Genomic DNA, 17,896 nt, shown 5'->3' with positions numbered 1-17,896 from the left:
TTGTGTCTGTGACTGTTGTCAGAGAACAACTGTAGATATATATACACGCGTCATACTCGCACAAGTACTTCTTAGGCTCAACACTAGATGGTGCTGCTTTCTCCATAACACAGGGTGTCAACTCAGCTGTCACGTTGTCAGCCAAAGAAGAGTGACAGCGACGCCATTTTTCTAACGTTCTTTATTAACCAATAACAGCATCTAACGGTGACACCAAGTAAACACGCAGTGGCGAAAGTTTTCCACGTGTTTGTAGGTTTCTCTTTCCAAGCAAACTGATTGAACAGTCAAATAAAGGAACAAACATTCGTTTTGAAACTGTCGAAGTCACAGAACGATTGTTTGGTGTATGGCGAGAAATTTTGAAATATGGCGGCGTATTTGGAAGGACTCGACAAGAGGTAAGTTTTCTTATACCTTACAACCTTTACACTGCTCACTAAATGTTGGCGGCCTTTTGATTGAAATTTCAGGACGGGACTAAAATGTACTAAAGACTGCACAGGTGAATTTAATCTGAGCAGATAGTTTCGAGAAGGTCGACATTCTCTAAACTTTGAATGGCCGACTGAATGTGTCAATGTATATTTAAGCACGACCTTCTTCTTTAACGATAATGTGAATGGGAAACAAAACAAAACGCGACAGGTGTTTTATCTATGTAAGGAAGGCCCAGTGCATTCAGTTCAGTTAAAACCAACCGAACCTCGCATGAGGAACCACTTGGAGAAAAAAAAAAATTCCATTAATCCTTTTTGACTGTAGGCATATCATTTGTTTCGCCACCAGATGGTAGCAGAGCACATCATTTGGAATCCATAATCACAAACAACGAGACTCAGGTCTGCTTATTGGTTGAATCTTTATTTTCTTTGTCAGTCTGAACACATAATTTGCCCTTGCGTTTTCACTGCTGTATTGTGAAGGCAGACGAATGGAGCAAATTTTTTTTCTTTTAAGGAGAGATGAAGATAATATTGGCTCTCTGGGTGACCGCTATTAGCCTGTTCATGCGTGTGTGTGTGTCTTTGCATGTGTGTGCAGGCATTTGATCAAAGTCTTCGATTATATGTCCGCTTAACATGTCAGAGCCCGGCTCCCTCCGCAACACCAGAGAGGGTCCTGGTTGCCTCCCACCGAAAAGGTCACTCTCCGTAGGTCAAAGGTGAACCCACACACATGAACACATCTCTCGGAGAGCCGTCCTTCATCTTCCCTTTGAGTCTCTCCTGTCCAGTTTCACTGCCCTGCTCCTCCATCACTCTTTCTCTCTCCCTCCATCTTTTTTGTCTCTATGCTCTATTTGAAATTGATTGTCTCCTACCATCACAAAGACACTTGGTTCTGATTGATTGATTGGCTGCGGGAGAGAGAGAGAACATCGTCACGGGGGCTTCCACAGCTCTGAAGGGAAAACAAATGACGCCATTTTGATGCACTGGAAGAAAGCGCCTTTCAGCAGCAGCCCGGTGGTCTGTTTGTTTACGCTTCGGCCAGCTCCTAAAGCAGACAAACACCCCAGGCCCATCAAATCGAACAGGAGATTAAATACAGGCTATCTGTAATACAGCAACAAAACAAGGAAAACCCACATGACCCAAACCCGCTGTTTCCTGCATGAAAAATGAATAAATAAATAACATTTGAACATACATGTGGAGACGATTTCCACACAATGGGAGGTAACAAGAGACAAAAGTTCAGGGGAAGATACAGAACTGACGCTGGTGTGCATACAAATACACATATTTGATACAAATACATAAACACCACATAAAAAGACACTTATCTTAAAGGAATGTACTTTGAAACCAAACCCAGTCTTATTTTCTCTCTCACGCTCTCTCTCCCAACTCCGCTGCCTGTCGAGGTACATTTAGTCCTGCAGTTTTAAATACACTTTATATAGTATCCATGCATAAAGAATTGCTCGTCCCACCTCTTTTCAGAGGTGCTTTGTTTGGTTCTCTTTTTTTTTAATATGGGAATCAGTTCAACACACATAGATGACAGTTGTCAAACACAAAATGAGCCAAACTGAACAGTGTTGTTTGTTAATCATTTTCTCATTTTATCTTGTATTTCATTATCCTGACTTCATCATACTTTGTCCAATTTTTTTTTTTATAGTTTTTTTTTTTTTTTTTTTAAATAGCACAGCGTGCAAACGTATACAAACAATAAATTAACTTGAAATATCAACACTGTACTCCCTGCGTCGGGAAAGAAGTGATACAAATGATCATTTGCTGCTGACCGTCGCATCACGGTCACTCCCAAACATAAATATGCAATGCAATCAAGATTTGAGGTATATCACGATGAATTGTCTACACATGCCTGCTAAATTGTGATGCTACCCTGGACCGGTGAGGAGTGTTTGGATGGGCGTGCGCCAAAGGAAAGCAAAGGCTAGCCGTTCCTCTTTGGATCGGTAATTAGTAGGCTACATTTCTCATAGCAGGAAGTAGTGGGAATTGTAAACAGACAGAGACACACTCAGACTACAAATTACGTACACAAAAATATCTCTGATAGTAGTGAGACTGAGATTACCTACTCTCAAATAAATTAAAGATATGAAAAATGTGTTTGTATGAAGATATAAATGACTTCATGGTGCGTTCGCTAGTTGCTGTTCTTTTTGAAGTTTGATTTTTGAAGTCGACTGTTATGTGATGAAAGTCGATTAATCAATGCCGTCAATTACAATTTTCTCACAATGATAAAGTGGTCCCCAACCTTTTTGGCACCACGGGCCAGTAGTTTCACAAAAAGACATTTCGACCGCCCGACGTGGCTAATTGTAGTTGCAATTAGTGGGACAAGCTGGCCGGTCTTATCTTGTGTTCCATAGCAAAGCGTGGTGAAAAGTGGAACATCGTAGGCAGGCTAAAAAAAAAAAAAAAAAAGCAATTTCTGTGGTTTCATCGTTTCCGTTTTTGTGCTTTTATTGTAGTTGAGAATGTTGCTTGCATATTATGCAACTGGCCGTGCTACTGGTGTAATTTTTGATAAAATATTTGCATGCTTGTTGCAGCCTTATTTTATAATATGACAAATGTTCCGCTTCAGCGTTGTACAGTGAAACTAGTGTCGTAATGTTGTGATATGAATAAAGCTCTCGTTATCACACATGTCCAAGCGTTATTAGACATTTGGATGGATTCCCTTTGCGGTGCTGACCTCATTCTTTACCACCAGTCCCGAGGTACTGCTGCTGTGAAAGTTTTAAGACTAGCTTCAATAGGAATAGCCAAAGCTAGTGATGTTAACCGCAGTGCTATTCCACAACCGCCCTACTTTTTTCTCTACTTTCGGACCCTCGCAGACTTATGAAGACTGTGTCACCTTGTTGGCTGGACTTGACGTACGATGACGGTAGCGGACGCAAACGATTAAAATCCTTGTGGCAAAAAACACTCATCAGCTGTTCAGCGATGCAGAGTAGTAAAGTCAACTTGACTAGTCGACTAATCGTTCAACCCCTGGCGGGTACTGTTGAGCAGTTCAACACTTGGGTGAAGTGAAAAAGCTCTCAACTCTTCCCACATCACAAAAAGCTGTGTTTCTCATGTGACATGACTGCTCTCTGAAAATCTTTCCGTGTGCGCATCTCCCAGGTCCAGTGTGAACATGGCAGGCTTGAAGTATCTTTGGAATTCATGGCAAAATCATCCACTCCATTCTGTGAGGTAGCTGTACACGTAACTCGATCGCTACCATTTGAAACGTCTCAAATTATTATTTTTTTTAACTTAAAAACTTCCTACAATAACCTCTATCCTTTGTTCTAGTGCACTCCATAGCAACCCGAGCCCAATTAATGGCGGAGGATGTCATGAAGATCGCTGTCTGATAATGAGCCACCTCTGTTACGTCCTTTTTCTTTCTGCCTCCTCGCTAGTATGATTATCTCCCGCTAGAAGATGCTACACAACTAGTGGCTTTGCCCACGTACATGGATAAGAAACACACACAAAAAGAGGTGCTACTCATGGTAAGAAAAACAAATAAATCAGCAGCAGAATGCAGCGACAGTCCAATTCAAAGGAGTCAAAGTCCAAAGATCAAGGAAGAGGTCCTTCATGTCCAGAAAGTCCATCTACATTGTATTCACAAAATTGCACAGTCATTTGAGGTATCCCTTCCTTGTCTGTGCATAGGATCAGTCTATGACATGTTGAATCTACTTATTTTTGCTTTTTTTTTTTGTCGTATTTTTAACAAGGTGCGTTTTATTTTTTTTTTGTTTTTTTTTATACATTATCAGCACAACATAGCACAATAGTCATGAAAGAGAAAACCATGTGTCTATGGTACTAGATTTACCCGCATCAATATTAGGGAGGAAAACGATAAAGAAAGACGACCACGGGGACTGTAGCAAATAGATGAAATAGATAAGACACAATAAATAAAAGATTATTTACATTTATATACTGTGTAGGTCACGTGACATGACGAGTGTTTTTTTTTCTTTTCTGAGGTATGGATCAGGCAACATGCCCATTAGTGCTTGCAGTTGGATGTATGTGATGACGCAGGTCAGACACATGCCAAAGAGCGAGCTGCATCTGTTCGTTGATTATCATAAAGAGGCAAATATCATTGGCACTCGGGATCCTATATTGTGACATTTGACCTCCGTCTTTGGCCACTAGAACAGAGCAGAGCTCGCTCCCTGCGCAGGTGACGATTACCCGTGAGGGAGTCCCTTTTTGATTGTTCTCCTTACGTAACCTGAAAATAACCTCTTAGGAGGCTACAGCCATAGAACCTTAGAGCCGAAGACCCTAGGAGAGGAACATTCAAATGTGTATCTGAGGGTCTGTGGTAAATATCGTATTTCCTCAAATTGTGGCCTCTGTTCGAACATGCAAACAAATGAATGGCGCTCCTCAAGTTGACTTCAAATTTTTTTTGCCGGTAAAAACGTCTTTAATTTCTAAAAAATAAAACTCACAGTGCTGCCCAATTTGCTTTGATTGTTGTTACTGTTATTTTAAAAGGCCAGTCAACTCAAAAATGTTCTTTATTTAGCAGCATAATCCTCTTGTTTTTATCCTTTTCGGGGGCCGGCCATTTTTCTACTCGCTGTTGACTGAAAATGACATTGCTCAGGTCATGAACAATCAAGGCTAATACATGTAGTGTCATATATTTAAATTTTTTTGTTGCTGTTTTTCAGCCCAAAGCTAGCTGGGAAAGACTCCAACTCATCAACCCAAGTGCTATCGAACACGGATGATTTATTTATTTTTTTTAATGAATGAAAAATAATAAGTAACATTATTTTAAATGTAAAAATTCATTGCAAAAATGAAAGCTTTCACCTTCTGAACAACTCAACCCCGGTGAATCTTTAGTACTCTCCACTTGAGTAAATAAATGCCCCATGGCCATAATTTGAGGAAATACGGTAATTTGCTTCTGTGTGCTTGTTGCTTGCACAGGAAGTCCTCGAGCATAATGCTAATGCACTAAAGTTAGATCTTTGGTTTGTGTTTGCTGTGTTTTTGGTGCAACCTAAGAGCTCAGACTGCACCGGACACAAACATGCTAGATGACGTGGTTGAAATCGACAGCAGGTGGCAGCGTTATTCTGGGCCGACTGTTGCAAAGGGCATTGCAATGTTGGACACATGCACACGCGTGATACACACATGCAGTGTTGCAGATTATTGAGAAGGCATGTGGTTAGCAGGTCAAAGGACTACTTGACACCCACACACTAACCACTAACCTTTGTGTGTTAGTGAAATGAGTTGCGGTGGATTGCGGCCCAGCAGGCACATCTGCTGTCTGATTGTGAGGAACATCTTTTTGAAAAAGAAGCAAACCAGCACCAAAACCTAAAGCAAAAATAACCCCTTCCTTCTCAAGGCCTTGGCTTTATGTCTAATCCTCTTCTTTTAGTGTCAGCCACGTGCGAAAAGAGACTGTATCTTTGGTATATGAAGAGTTCACCCCTGATAGTAACATTCAGAACAGAAATGATCTGATTCATCTGCTCGTGTCAGCACTTTGAGCAGATGAATAAGATCTAAAGAAAACAACTACACACCCTGTAGCTCACTGCTTTCATTTAAATACCCCCCCCCCCTTTCCGTCCTCCAAGCTTGTGTTCAAGCGACCTCCCTCAGGCCTTGGAGAAAGTGCTGACCGAGGAGGTGCCAGGGTGGATGGGCGAGGAGTTGGCATTGCCGTGTCTGTGAGGAGCGTGCATGTGGCCGTGCGCCCCGTGACCGTGCTCCTCGGCGTCCCAGCGATCCGGACAGCGGCGGCGCGAGTTCATGAAGAAATTGGAGACGGTGGACAGCTCCAGGCCCAGCTGTTGGGAGATGGTGATCTGCATCTCCTTGGAGGGACGGCGGTTCTCTCGGAAGATGGCTACCAAGGTACGACGCTGCAGGTCTGTAAAGACCAGTCGTTGCTTCTTTGGCACCTGGTTGCGCTCTCGTCCTCGGTCTTCTTCCTTGCGTTTACATGCTGGAGACACAAGGGGAAGGGGCAATTTGGAGGACAAGAAATCACGGGAAAAGTGCATTTTAGTCTCTCTCAAATGTTCTTTTTTTTTTTCAAATAAGGAGTTCTAGTACATTCGTCTTATATGACTGCAAAACATGACGTGACAAAATATTTGAAAACAAACAAAATGGAACATTTGTTCGCATGCATGCCATTGTTCATATAGTATTTAAGTAATCTCATTAAATTGTCATCCACTTTATTAAAAAAGACACGGCATGTCAGATGCACTCGATGTAAAGGTCATTGCCCCTTAAATGTGGCACCTGTAAAGCTGAACTATCCCAGCACAAGCAAATCAAGTCCACAAAAATAAGTGGTCTGCACTTCAGCACATGGCAAAGGCTGTGATACACTCTAGAAAAGTGACTCCCAACTACTCATCAAGGATGTCACTGGAAATTCAATTTCTCTTGGGACAGGTCCCAGTTATTTATTTACACAAATAATGAATCTTTGTTCATCTATTGAGTGAGAGGCAGACAATTAAATGCTCTTCCTCCAGAAGACAGAAGGTGCAATTTACCGGTGTGTCCACCTTGCCATTCATACAATTGAATAATAGTTTAGTGTTCCGCTTAACAGCCCTTAATTTCACACTTGAGTAAATAGAAATTATTTTGTGGCATTTTTGTTTGATTGTATGCTGTGAGATTTTTCATGTCTTTCTCCAAAGAAAGTTGGGAAAAAAATATTATTATTATTATTAGAATTGTTTTAGTTGTTCCAATGCAGTATGAAAATGCATTGGCACAACTACATATTACACCTTAGAGAACAGTAGAATTATATTGCGTGTATTTAAGGACATGCACTCCATCATCTCGGATTTTTGACACAGTTTCATGTTAATGCAAGAGGATTGTGAAGTTATGAATCAATGTTTGCGATAGTTCTCTTTGTCTTCCTTCCCTTTCGCTCTCCTCAACGATCTTGGGGAGGAGGTGGTGGGTCACGCGTGGATAAATCGCCTTGATTGCGGCTATTTGTGTGGCTCGTTGAAAGTTGGAGGCGCTTGGTGTGAAATGCTGACAAAGACGCGGGCCTCTCCGCGCGCAGATGCACCGTCAGTGGGGCTCGTTTCTGGCTGTGAAGGCGAGAGGGAGTCTGTTGTGTTCTGCTGCCCTAAAAAGCTGCAATGATCGATTTTCCGCGGTTTTCTCCCGAACACGTGGTCCAGTAATCAGGGCTCCCTTCCCCACCGGATCGATCGCCATCGATCCGCGAGGCCGAGGTGTGTGTGCGCGTGTGCGCGTCGGGTTGGAGCGGGTGCGTGCGGATTGTATGTGCGCGTGGTATATATGACTCGGGAGCGCGCCTGAAGACAGATGAGAAGACGTTGTTTATCACTTGAAGAACAAAGAGGATGTCTCAAATAAATATGTGCGCAAAGCTATGTCGCTTTGGAAAAAAAATGTTTTGTCGTGTGTGTGCGCGCGCGCATGCAGGAGAAAGGCAAAGGGGTGAGGAGAGAGCAGAAGGAGGAGCTGGAAGAAGAAAGGCAATGAGGCTGGCCGCAGAGTGGAGGTGGTGCATGCACATGATTGATGACTTTACAGCAGGTTTAGACAACAACAGTAAACAGATTTGACTGTGAGGAGAGATCAATATGAACGTGCACATGCGTATGCATGACTGAGTGAGCATGCGTGTGTTTGGGTCCTCATTTTTCACATGTTTGTTACTGCAAGCAAAGCATCATCTCAAACGATTTCTACTGGTATGTGCACATCTCTGCCTGTCTGCCCCTTGTTGTTTTTTCCCCTCAATTGTTTTAATTTGCACTCAGATTGATAGCCCCCCATATTGATTGATCCGAACCATTTCATGGAACGTTTATTCAATTGGTTCAGGTTCAGCCAAGCCAGAATCTCCTCGAGGCTCTCTAAGTGCTATCTCAAACTAAACTCAATACTCCCTAATGTAATGACTGAAGGCTAGTGCTAATATAGTGATAATTTAATATGTAATGCCTGTTTTCCAACAAGTTGGGCTTCCGGCCATTTCGCAGTGCCAACACTATTCTGCTTCCCCGCTGTTCAACTGCGTCCATGTAGCTTAGAGCAGAGGTTCCCAACGAACCACTATGCATGTTTTTTTTGTTTTGTTTTGTTTTAATGATTTCAGTTATAAACCGTGCATGTGAAATGTACTGTACACTACCCTGTTCAATTTTCTGATCTAATAAACAAGAGGAATCATTTCAAAACCTTTCTACCATAAGCTTGGAAAGGTTTTTTTTTTTAGAACAACTGAACTTTATTTTGGATTAATATTTAGGGATGTGTTTTTATTCATTTGGAACTGGGGATATAGTCATTGTGAGAGCCAAACATTCAGGTTTCCGTTCAAAAGAAGAAACATCTGAGGACAAGCTAGAACTCGAATATCTGAACTTTATTTGGTGTCAATCAGAGGCTCTTCAAATGGTGCCAGGTGTGTGCTGACTCATTTAATACAAGTTTGAATCTGAGTGGTTGTTTAAATCATTTGGAAAGTTTCAAAATTATTCAGCCTGGTCACATTTTAACAGGGGTGTGTGGACTTCCTCTGCACTGTACATCCTTAGATCTATTTTATTTTGACCACATCTTTCCCGCCCTGGGGGAGAAACAGTTACTTTCAACTAATTAAAAAGCAGTGTTTCAGAGAAACTCGCAAGAATTAAAAAAAAAAAAAAAAATTCAGGTCCTCTTTGTTTATTGCCAAGTCAGCTTCGTGTGTCTTTTGTCTGCCTCCACTTCCAGATGGGACCATCAGGGCTCGAACGGAGTCTACATAGTGGTGAGTTATATTATTTTAATGAATATTTATATTACAGATGATAGGAGCTCCGGTACACATTAATAGTTAGGTTTGTTTACTATCTTGTGCATTCGGTTGGGGACCACTGGCATAGAGCACAATGAGGCCTGCTTTGCACAAGGTCTGAGTGCGGTCAATACATATTTCAGATAATCAATAGGTCCATTTCAAATAGTGCCCCTGAACGGTCTGTTCCACAGCAATGAATAGGACCACAGGGAAGTAAAAGAGGGAGCATCTCATTAAACTGTCCTCTCTTGAGACGAGAAGCAAAGCGCCGAGCTATCTTTAGGTGCCTCATTATCAAACGGGCCTTTCTGAAGGGACAAGCGCCTCCACTCCATAGTCTCGAGTGGCTTTTGCCTCTTTTCAAATGTCAACAACAGCCACTTTATCGCAGATGCTGGTTTAAACCAAAAGATTACGTAAATGATTGTCTCCTGTTTGTGTGCTTTCACCACTGAAGAGTTTTGTGACCGGGTGGCACGGTGAAACTGGTTACCGGAATGTACACTGGAGGCAGGTGCCAGATGTTGTATTGCTTTGAGGTCACGACTGCTCACTAAATTGTTTATGAACAATGGCATAATTGCACTGGATACTTAATTGGGAATACCTGTGCCACAACAAATTATCCACTGTCACAGAATTTTTGTGTAAATTATTATTTAATTACTGCAAATGTGCCTTTGTTCTGTTATGTGTATTTCCCTTTGAGAAAAAGCTTTGAGATGTTATATTTTTTTGCTTGCCTGTGAAATTTTTCTCATGTTAAAGGTATGCTTTTGCTCAAAAAGGTTGGGTAACACTTTGGAAAATTGGCACATAGTGTGATGTATATTTAAAAAAAAATTGTCGTGTATGTAGTTGCACTTTGTAGTGGTGCATAACTGTAATACATTAACCTCTCAAAATATAATAGTCAGTCTGGCTTGAGACCCAAATTTGACATATTCTTCCTTTTTATATATTTTTAAATAATTACCCTCGCGGGGAGGAGCGGCTCGGATGCATTAATAAAACATGCTTCCTCCCTGGGACCCTTACTGATTGCACATGTTGCCACATTATGTACATAAGTTATTGTACTTTCATAAAGCGCAATTACTTTTTTTTTTATTTAAAAAAAAAAACATATTTAACACAAAAAAGGCTCTTTCGCAAGTATTTTACAGAATTATACAAATGCCACTCAGTATACTGCATTACAGTTCTACATTATACTGTACATTAAAAATGTTGACTATGCCAATCAAAACTGAGCATCATTATCATAATGAAGGTACAATACGAAAAGTGAAGCCCCAAAGTGTTTTTTTTTCCCCACAAGATGGTCACAGTGCATCAAGGACATGAAACTTCGTGTTTTTAAGTGCGATTTAAAAATCGGTAGTTGTGTTAACTACAAAGAAAGAAAATCAAATAATAGGAAAACAAATATTTTTCAATTGAAGCAAAACGTCATTTAAAAAAAGAAGTGCATGTGCGTGCGTGTGTGAGAAATGAGAGGGGTGGAGTTGGGGGGGGGGGGGGGGGGGGGGCAGACGGTGAACTAACCGCACCGTGCTGCTGCTAGTCGACCCCTGGACGGAGGGATGAGATCGGGCTTTGTGTGCGGCGAGACGGGCCCTCTCCCGCCCTGGTCGGACTACTGTAAGGCGAGAAACAGTTTTGTGTCAATCACTGTGTGTCACACCTCTCAAGATGTACGCTTATTGATCAGATTATGGTCCCTCTCATTGGCCGCCAGTAGCGCAACATCCTCCCGCACACAAGCACACAGCGGCCCTGGCTGCCTGCACGCACGCACGCACGCACGCACGGTGCAATTGATCACGAGTGGATTATTTGAAACATTTCCTTTAGTTGTCAATTGTAAGTGCGTGTTGTCTTGTCGAGAAAAGCGATGGGGAGCTTTTGAATGGCTTGTAAACGGTCGTCTTATTGGCTTTTGTTTTTTATGCCTTCTCCGTTTTCCTAAGCGTTTACAAATTAAGTTTAAACGCCGAATCTAATGTCACCCTAAATAGAGAAATTTCCATCTTTTTATTATTTTGCAGGCGAATAAATTCGAAAAAAAGGTTGCCTAACTGTTAAAAACGTATTTATAAAAAAAAAACTCCCTGACCCCCACACCCCAAAAAATCGAACTGAAATAACTTAAGGTTTTATTTTTTTTATAGTATAAGTACCTAAAAATAAAGTCACACTTTTATAATCAAATATATTTCCACAAATTAACTTCAATTTAATTGAACCTTTGCCACCAGTTCCAAATAAATTTTTAAACAAAATAATTCATAAGGGTTAAAAAAAATTAACCTCCAATTTTAAACACAACTCCAGCAAACTGCATATCACTGATATACTGGTATTAATTAGTTTTAAGAGACATTAACCTTCCATTTGGCTTTTAAACCAGACTTTACTGCTTTTGTGGATCTTGCTCTCAGAGATTAAGACCTTGAAATTAGAACTAAATCTAAATGACTGAACAGGATGAATAAACTGAAGCACTGTGCAGCCATTTGCTGCAATACATTTCCTCTTCCCGCCACATTAAATCTTACACACAAATCACATTTACGTCATAATTATGAAATAGATCTCAGTGTGGCCACGTCAGAAGGGAAAATAATGATTCACTCTGATTGTCATGAAAGATAATTGCAAATATTTGATGTTGGTGTTGAAGCTTGCTATAAAAATTAGCAAATGTTGTCCCTTCACTCTCACAGTTGATAAGTATTCCACACTTGTGTTTTAGGAGACAATGGAGAGGAAATAAAGGTACAGCGCAAAGGAACGATGTGCTGGTCCAGAGCCAGACATGAAATGAGGATGAGGAAACCAGGGAAGGAAGGAAGGAGAGGAGGAGAGCACCGAAGAGAGGAAATCAATAGCGATTCAGAGCGAGTCAGATAAGCCTGAACAATGTATAGTGCAGACACACTCTATAACCCAGTCACACACGCACATGTATGTGAACACACACACACACTGCACAAAGGCCATAAAGCAAGCCTTAAAATCAAATGTCATCACAACCTTGGATGCCTATGAAGATTTGCTGACATGAGCAGAAAGCGTCAGCGTCTCCATTGTGATCAAATATCAATCATGGAAAACTCTTTTGTCACAATTTGGCCTCCTGGTTGTATTTTCTAGCATTTTGCGGATGTAAATCGACACCGTGTTTGTTAGGATGTTGAGGGGTGTTCTCCCCAAACTGCTTTTTGTGCGATGGGGTGTTAAACCGCAGATTTGACTTTGCTTACCTAGAAGATGCTGTTACAAGCCGCTTACGCCGCCACTTTCTGCCTTGCCTTTCTTCCCCCGGCCCTCCGTCTCCCTCATACTTATCAATTATTAAGGTCGCTATTGATCCTTTCACTCGCCTGCCTCTATCAGGCTGTTCACACAAAGCGCAGACCTGGCCGCCTTCACTCAATCAATGGCATCTCACTGCCTTATACTGTATATGCAGCTCGTTTATTCCATATCATCACACCACCTAAACTGAGCTTTCATCCAACTCGGATCCCACGGTGCAAAATCCACCGGTGAATCTCAGAGAGTTGAGTCTGCGTTAACGTGAGAGTGAGGCTCTGTTTGTCTTAGCTCACTCAGCGTTCACCCTCTGCATCCTCCGGCCCATTATGCATTACGTTTCGTCAAGGTAAACCAGCTGGCTGCCTGTTACTGAGGTTCTCCAGCAGGGTTGTGTTTTCATGACGTTACTGTCATGCTGCAGAGCGTGGAGGGGAAATATGTAGAAAGGGGGAAGGGAGATTGGGAAACAGCACTATTGATTTCCAATGTGCAAAGCCAGGCAAACACAAAAAGGACAGAGTTACACTATTAATGGCACTCACAACCTCATTTGATAATCCACATCTACTGTATCTATCTATCTATCTATCTGACTGTTTAAATGTTGATCTATCGAGCCATCTAAACAACATCTCTTTTTACACTAACTGAAAATGCTGGAATTTTTTTGGGATTAATGTCAACAATAGAATGGGAAGTTTAGTGAACACTTCGCATGGCACTGACATTGCCCTGCGTCAAGTTAACACAATTTCAACAAGTGTAAAAGGCAAAAAAATGACAAATCTTCTATACTGCAGCTATGGTGCAAGATCTCTGTGTAAATTAAGCATCTCTGTCTGTCTTAATGATAGCCAGCCTTTATTGAACTAAGACACGTATAAGAAATATCTCACGGCACACCACCAAAGTAAAATGTCACAAAAAAGTCTGAATAAAGAAATAACGAGGATGTCAATTGACTCACAAAATGGATTTCTCCGTGTGAAATCTGCATATTTTTAATTGAACACAAAGCTGATAGACTTGCCAGAAGGCACGACTTTTTCTGGTGCGTGAATGAAAACGCGATACACTGAACCTTCTGCCATCTTCTACGCTTAATTGTTCGGCCTGCCACTCTACGTTGATGTCATAGATAGATTGAACAGAGATAAATAGTCATTCTAATTGAAATTACGTCATTTTCTGCAGAACCCCTTGATGATCTTGCACCAACAATAGTAATATTCAGAGTTCGATCGACTATTCTGCCTTTACAAATGTAATTATGCTCAGTTTTGACTGACACTGCAGAAAGGTATTAATTTAAAATTGTTATTATTCTGGCTGTTTAATCGAGCTGTAATGCATCATAATAAGATCTGTTCATATTTTTTGCAAATCGAGGTAAAGTCCATTTATTTAAAAAAAAAATGTCTCAAAAAGTGAAATTATTATGTTAGATTAGTTCACCACACAGAGAAGGAAAAACAAATCTCGTCTTTAAGTTGTTTTTTTTTTAAATTATAATGATTATGGCAGAAAGACCCAAAAATAAAATGATAAAAACCCATTATTTCACAAATTGGCAAAGTTCAGCTCCCCGTTTCCCAATCTTGTCAGCTAATTACCGCAAAATACCTTCACTAGTTTACCTCAGCTTTCAAATAAGTCTGATTTAGTTGGTTTCACAATCATGTGGAAGACTGCTGACTTGACGGTTGTGCAGAAAACCATCATTGACACCCTCCATCAGGAAAAAAGGTTTCAAAAAGAAATTGTAAAAGAAGCTTGATGCTCACAGAGCGCTAGATGGAAGTACACGAACAGACTGTTAAGAGGAAGGGGAAAATGTGCACAAGTGACATGGATGACCACGGCCTTGTAACTGTCTAGCAATGGTGACTCCAAAAATCTGAAGGAGCTTCATAAGGTGTCAGTACACATCAAGAACCAACAGATATAGACGTCTGCATGTCAGCGTTTCTCTGGGAGGCGTCTGGAGGAAAACTGGAGAAGCACAAAAGTCTGTTTCAAGTCCAGTGTGAAGGTTCCACAGTCCATAATGGTTTGGGAGCCACGTCATTTGCTGCTGTGGCTCCGTTGTCTTTTATCAAGTCCACAGTCAACGCAAGATATCTACCTGGAAATTTCACAGCCCTGCTGCCGCTGAGCTTTTGGGAGACAATGATTTGGCACCTGCATGCCCTCAAAGATAAAACAAGCAATACCTGATTTCACAGCCGGACAATAACAGTCCTCGATTGGCCAGCAAACTGGCCTGATTTAAACTCCATTGAAAATTGATGGACTTTAGTCCTGAAGAAAGATGTGGGAACAGAAACCCCAAAATGCAGATAATCTGGAGGCCGATATCAAAGCAACTTGGGCAGCAATAATAACCTGAACTGTGCCAACGGCTGATGACCTCCATGCCACACCGCCGTGATGCTGTCAATAAACAGAGGCTCAACAAAGCAGATTACTTTAATACACGAAGGCCAACATTTGTGTTTGAGATTCTTTTTTTTTGTTGTGGGTCACAAAAATATTTAGTGACACACTGGATTTATTTATTTATTATGTTTGTGTATTTCTGCCATAGTCATCAAAATTCAGTCAAGTAAAGGATTGAAGTATTTCACTTGGTATGTGGTGCACTATAATCGTTCACTTTTTGAAACAAAATATTGAAATAAATGGGCAGTCCCTCTGTATTCAAAGGAATATATCGCTGACAGTGTCAATCAAAATTGAGCGTTGTTTTTTTTTTTTTTTAATACAGATTTTTGCAATATTTCAGGTACTGCCATGTATGTTTTGATTGGCACTGTCACAGGAGGAATGAACATGCATGTCGATTGCAGTGTGTGTCATGAGATGTCAATTATCTTTGACAAATAGCTGAACGGTGTCATCCAAATATTTATAAATACTTTTCCAATCACATTTTTAATGCTTCATGTATCAAAATAGCGTTACGCTCACTCGTGTCGACCGATTTTCACACCCGGTTGTGTTCTAATTTTCAAGCTTTTCCTTCAGTCTGCTTAATGAAAAGTTGCACGGCGCATGTGGTTATTGCGTCTTTCAGCTCCTGATACGAGTATTGATCTGTGTGGCACATTTAAAAGGGGTAGTGGGAACCGGCGTATTGATCGAGCAGCCTGGGGTCACCCCAGCTTTCTCCCGCGCAAAGTCTTGTTTACAGTCTGAAAATTGCATTTTTATTTATTGTGCATTTCTGGTGCTCTGGGGCTGAAAATGAAAAGACAGGTGCAGTTTGTAAGAGTAGAAAACAATGTTGCTTAATAGGTCAGTGTTCTTCAGTTGCGCTGCTGGAAATTATTCAATTTCATTGAATTTGTCCAAAAATGATTCATTAAAAGTAATATTAAATTATGCCAGGCTTGCCAGTGACATATAATGACAAGAACAATTAAACGCTCCTATGTGGCAGCAGGTACGTAATGAACCTGCGTGTCATTTTCTTTTGTGACTTTTTTTCGGGAGGGGGGGGGGTATGTGCAGTGACATTTCTAGCATATCCAATTCATGCTTGGGAAACACTGCTCAGGGTGGATTAGTGCTGAAGACTGGGCTTTGTTTTAGCAGCAACACACTCTCCATGGTGCTGAAATGTGAGGCCCGTGCAACTTGATTGGGTCCTTTTACAAGTTCGAATCAATTCTGTGATGTAATAGTGATAAAATGACACTTTCTTACCGGCCAGTCTCAGAGCAGACATCCGCTGGAACTCCGGCTCTTGCAGCCACTTCCACATCCTCCTAAACGTCTCTCGGCCGGATTTAAGCTTACTCCAGGGTTTGGGGTTCCGGAGAAGGTCCGAGAGGGTCCCCTGGGACCGGCTCAGGATCCTCTGGGCGAATATGGCCTGCGGGATGGAGTATCGTTTCAATTCAGCTGTTATTCTCTGAGCCACTTCCTTCGTGTTGATTTCCTCCGCCTGAATCCCCGAGCCCGCGACCCCCTGCCCGCTGCCGTGGCCATGCCTCTCGCGCTCCGCAAGCATCACCGCGCCGCCGGGCTGCGAGTGGAGGTGGCCGTGCGGGTGGTGGTGCATGCCGTTTAAGTTGGCGATCATGCTGTGGCCGTGGCCTCCTAAACTCCTCGCCAGGTGTTCTTGCTCGCTCCGGGACAGCATGGAGGCGTGAGACTCGAAGCCCGACACCGGGGAAAGCATCTTGGCGTCGGCGGGCAGGTGCGCGCTCGGGCCGTAAGACGAGAGCGGCTGCTGGGGGTTGTGCAAGGAGCCCAGGCCGCTGGGCAGCGGGGACAGTGAGCCGTGACCCATGCCGGACATCTCTTTGGGGTAGTGATTGTACAGATTGCCCATGGGGGCAAGCCCGCGGTGGTCGTCCCGCATCAGTGTGAAGCTTCCGCTGACGTTCCCGGAGGAGAGTCGTTGGTGGGCCGCGGCGTGATGGTGCGAGTGCGGATGGTGAAACTTCTCCGACACGGTAGAGATGGGAGGTAGATGCTGCAGCGGGGCCAAGGTTGTGTACGTGTTGCTGAGACTCATCCCGTTCTCGCACATGCTGATGGACGGGTGCAGGTGTCCGGACAGCGCGGACGGATCGGGCCGGTAGTCTCCGCCAGAGCTCTCCAGGATGGAGGTCATGCCGGAGACCATCGCCGAGCGCGTGCCGGCGGTGTGAGACACCAGATTCCGTGATGCCGAGCTGGGGGAAGGCGACGGCCGCGAGCTCATCAGGTTCCCCACCTGGGAGTGCGAAGAGATGCTGTGAAGGTTCTCCATGGTGAGCTCCATCTGTCCCCCCTCCAACTCTCCCTCCCCACCCTCACCCGTGTCTCTCGCTCTTCCCTAAGCCTCCTCGCCGTCCCGGAGTGCTGAAATTACCAAAACATGTGAACGCCGATCCATCGATTAGAAACGTTCGATCCGTCCAATCCGGCGTGGACAACTTGTGTTGTTCCCACGCGCGCAGGTGTGGCGCGTCCTCGCAGGGTCGTGGAGCTTTAAGCGCGCAGTGTGGCAGGACGCGGTTATATCTCATCTCTGGTCCAACAGCGCTCCCATCCGCGTGCCTGATAGGCGTGGACGCGCATCTGCGGCCACGCGCACAGATTTCGCCCCCACCACGCTTTCAACTGCGTGGAAATAAGATTCGCCACGGTGGATATGTAACACTTTTAAGAGGTGTTGCGGTCATTTAGTGCAGGCAATGGTGGGAAACATTTGATCTAAAAATCAAACAACTTC

General features: G+C 42.7%; 1 protein-coding gene across 1 annotated transcript; it reads right to left on the bottom strand.

Moving 5' to 3' along the window:
* Positions 1 to 6,132: 6,132 nt before the first annotated feature.
* Positions 6,133 to 17,443, bottom strand: onecut3b (one cut homeobox 3b). The gene is made up of 3 exons (XM_088311283.1): positions 16,378 to 17,443; positions 10,899 to 10,987; positions 6,133 to 6,492 (listed from the first exon to the last, which is right to left on the bottom strand). Exons 1-3 carry the CDS (start codon positions 17,441 to 17,443, stop codon positions 6,394 to 6,396), a joined length of 1,254 nt encoding a protein of 417 aa, XP_088167409.1. The 3' UTR covers positions 6,133 to 6,393.
* Positions 17,444 to 17,896: the final 453 nt, after the last annotated feature.

This window comes from Idiotropiscis lumnitzeri, chromosome 12, assembly GCF_059441095.1.
Source record: "Idiotropiscis lumnitzeri isolate Australia: NSW breed Sydney's pygmy pipehorse chromosome 12, RoL_Ilum_1.0, whole genome shotgun sequence".
NCBI lineage: Eukaryota > Metazoa > Chordata > Actinopteri > Syngnathiformes > Syngnathidae > Idiotropiscis > Idiotropiscis lumnitzeri.
This window is presented reverse-complemented; position numbering and strand designations above follow the sequence as displayed.

What these genes read in the sequence shown, in the direction of transcription:
- onecut3b (XM_088311283.1), bottom strand. Translation starts at nt 17,443, where the DNA reads ATGGAGCTCACCATGGAGAACCTTCACAGCATCTCTTCGCACTCCCAG. An exon ending in GTCTGCTCTGAGACTGGCCG is followed by an intron (nt 10,988 to 16,377) that starts GTAAGAAAGTGT and finishes CTCGCCTTACAG; the next exon opens with TAGTCCGACCAGGGCGGGAG. An exon ending in GGTCGACTAGCAGCAGCACG is followed by an intron (nt 6,493 to 10,898) that starts GTGCGGTTAGTT and finishes TTGTGTCTCCAG; the next exon opens with CATGTAAACGCAAGGAAGAA.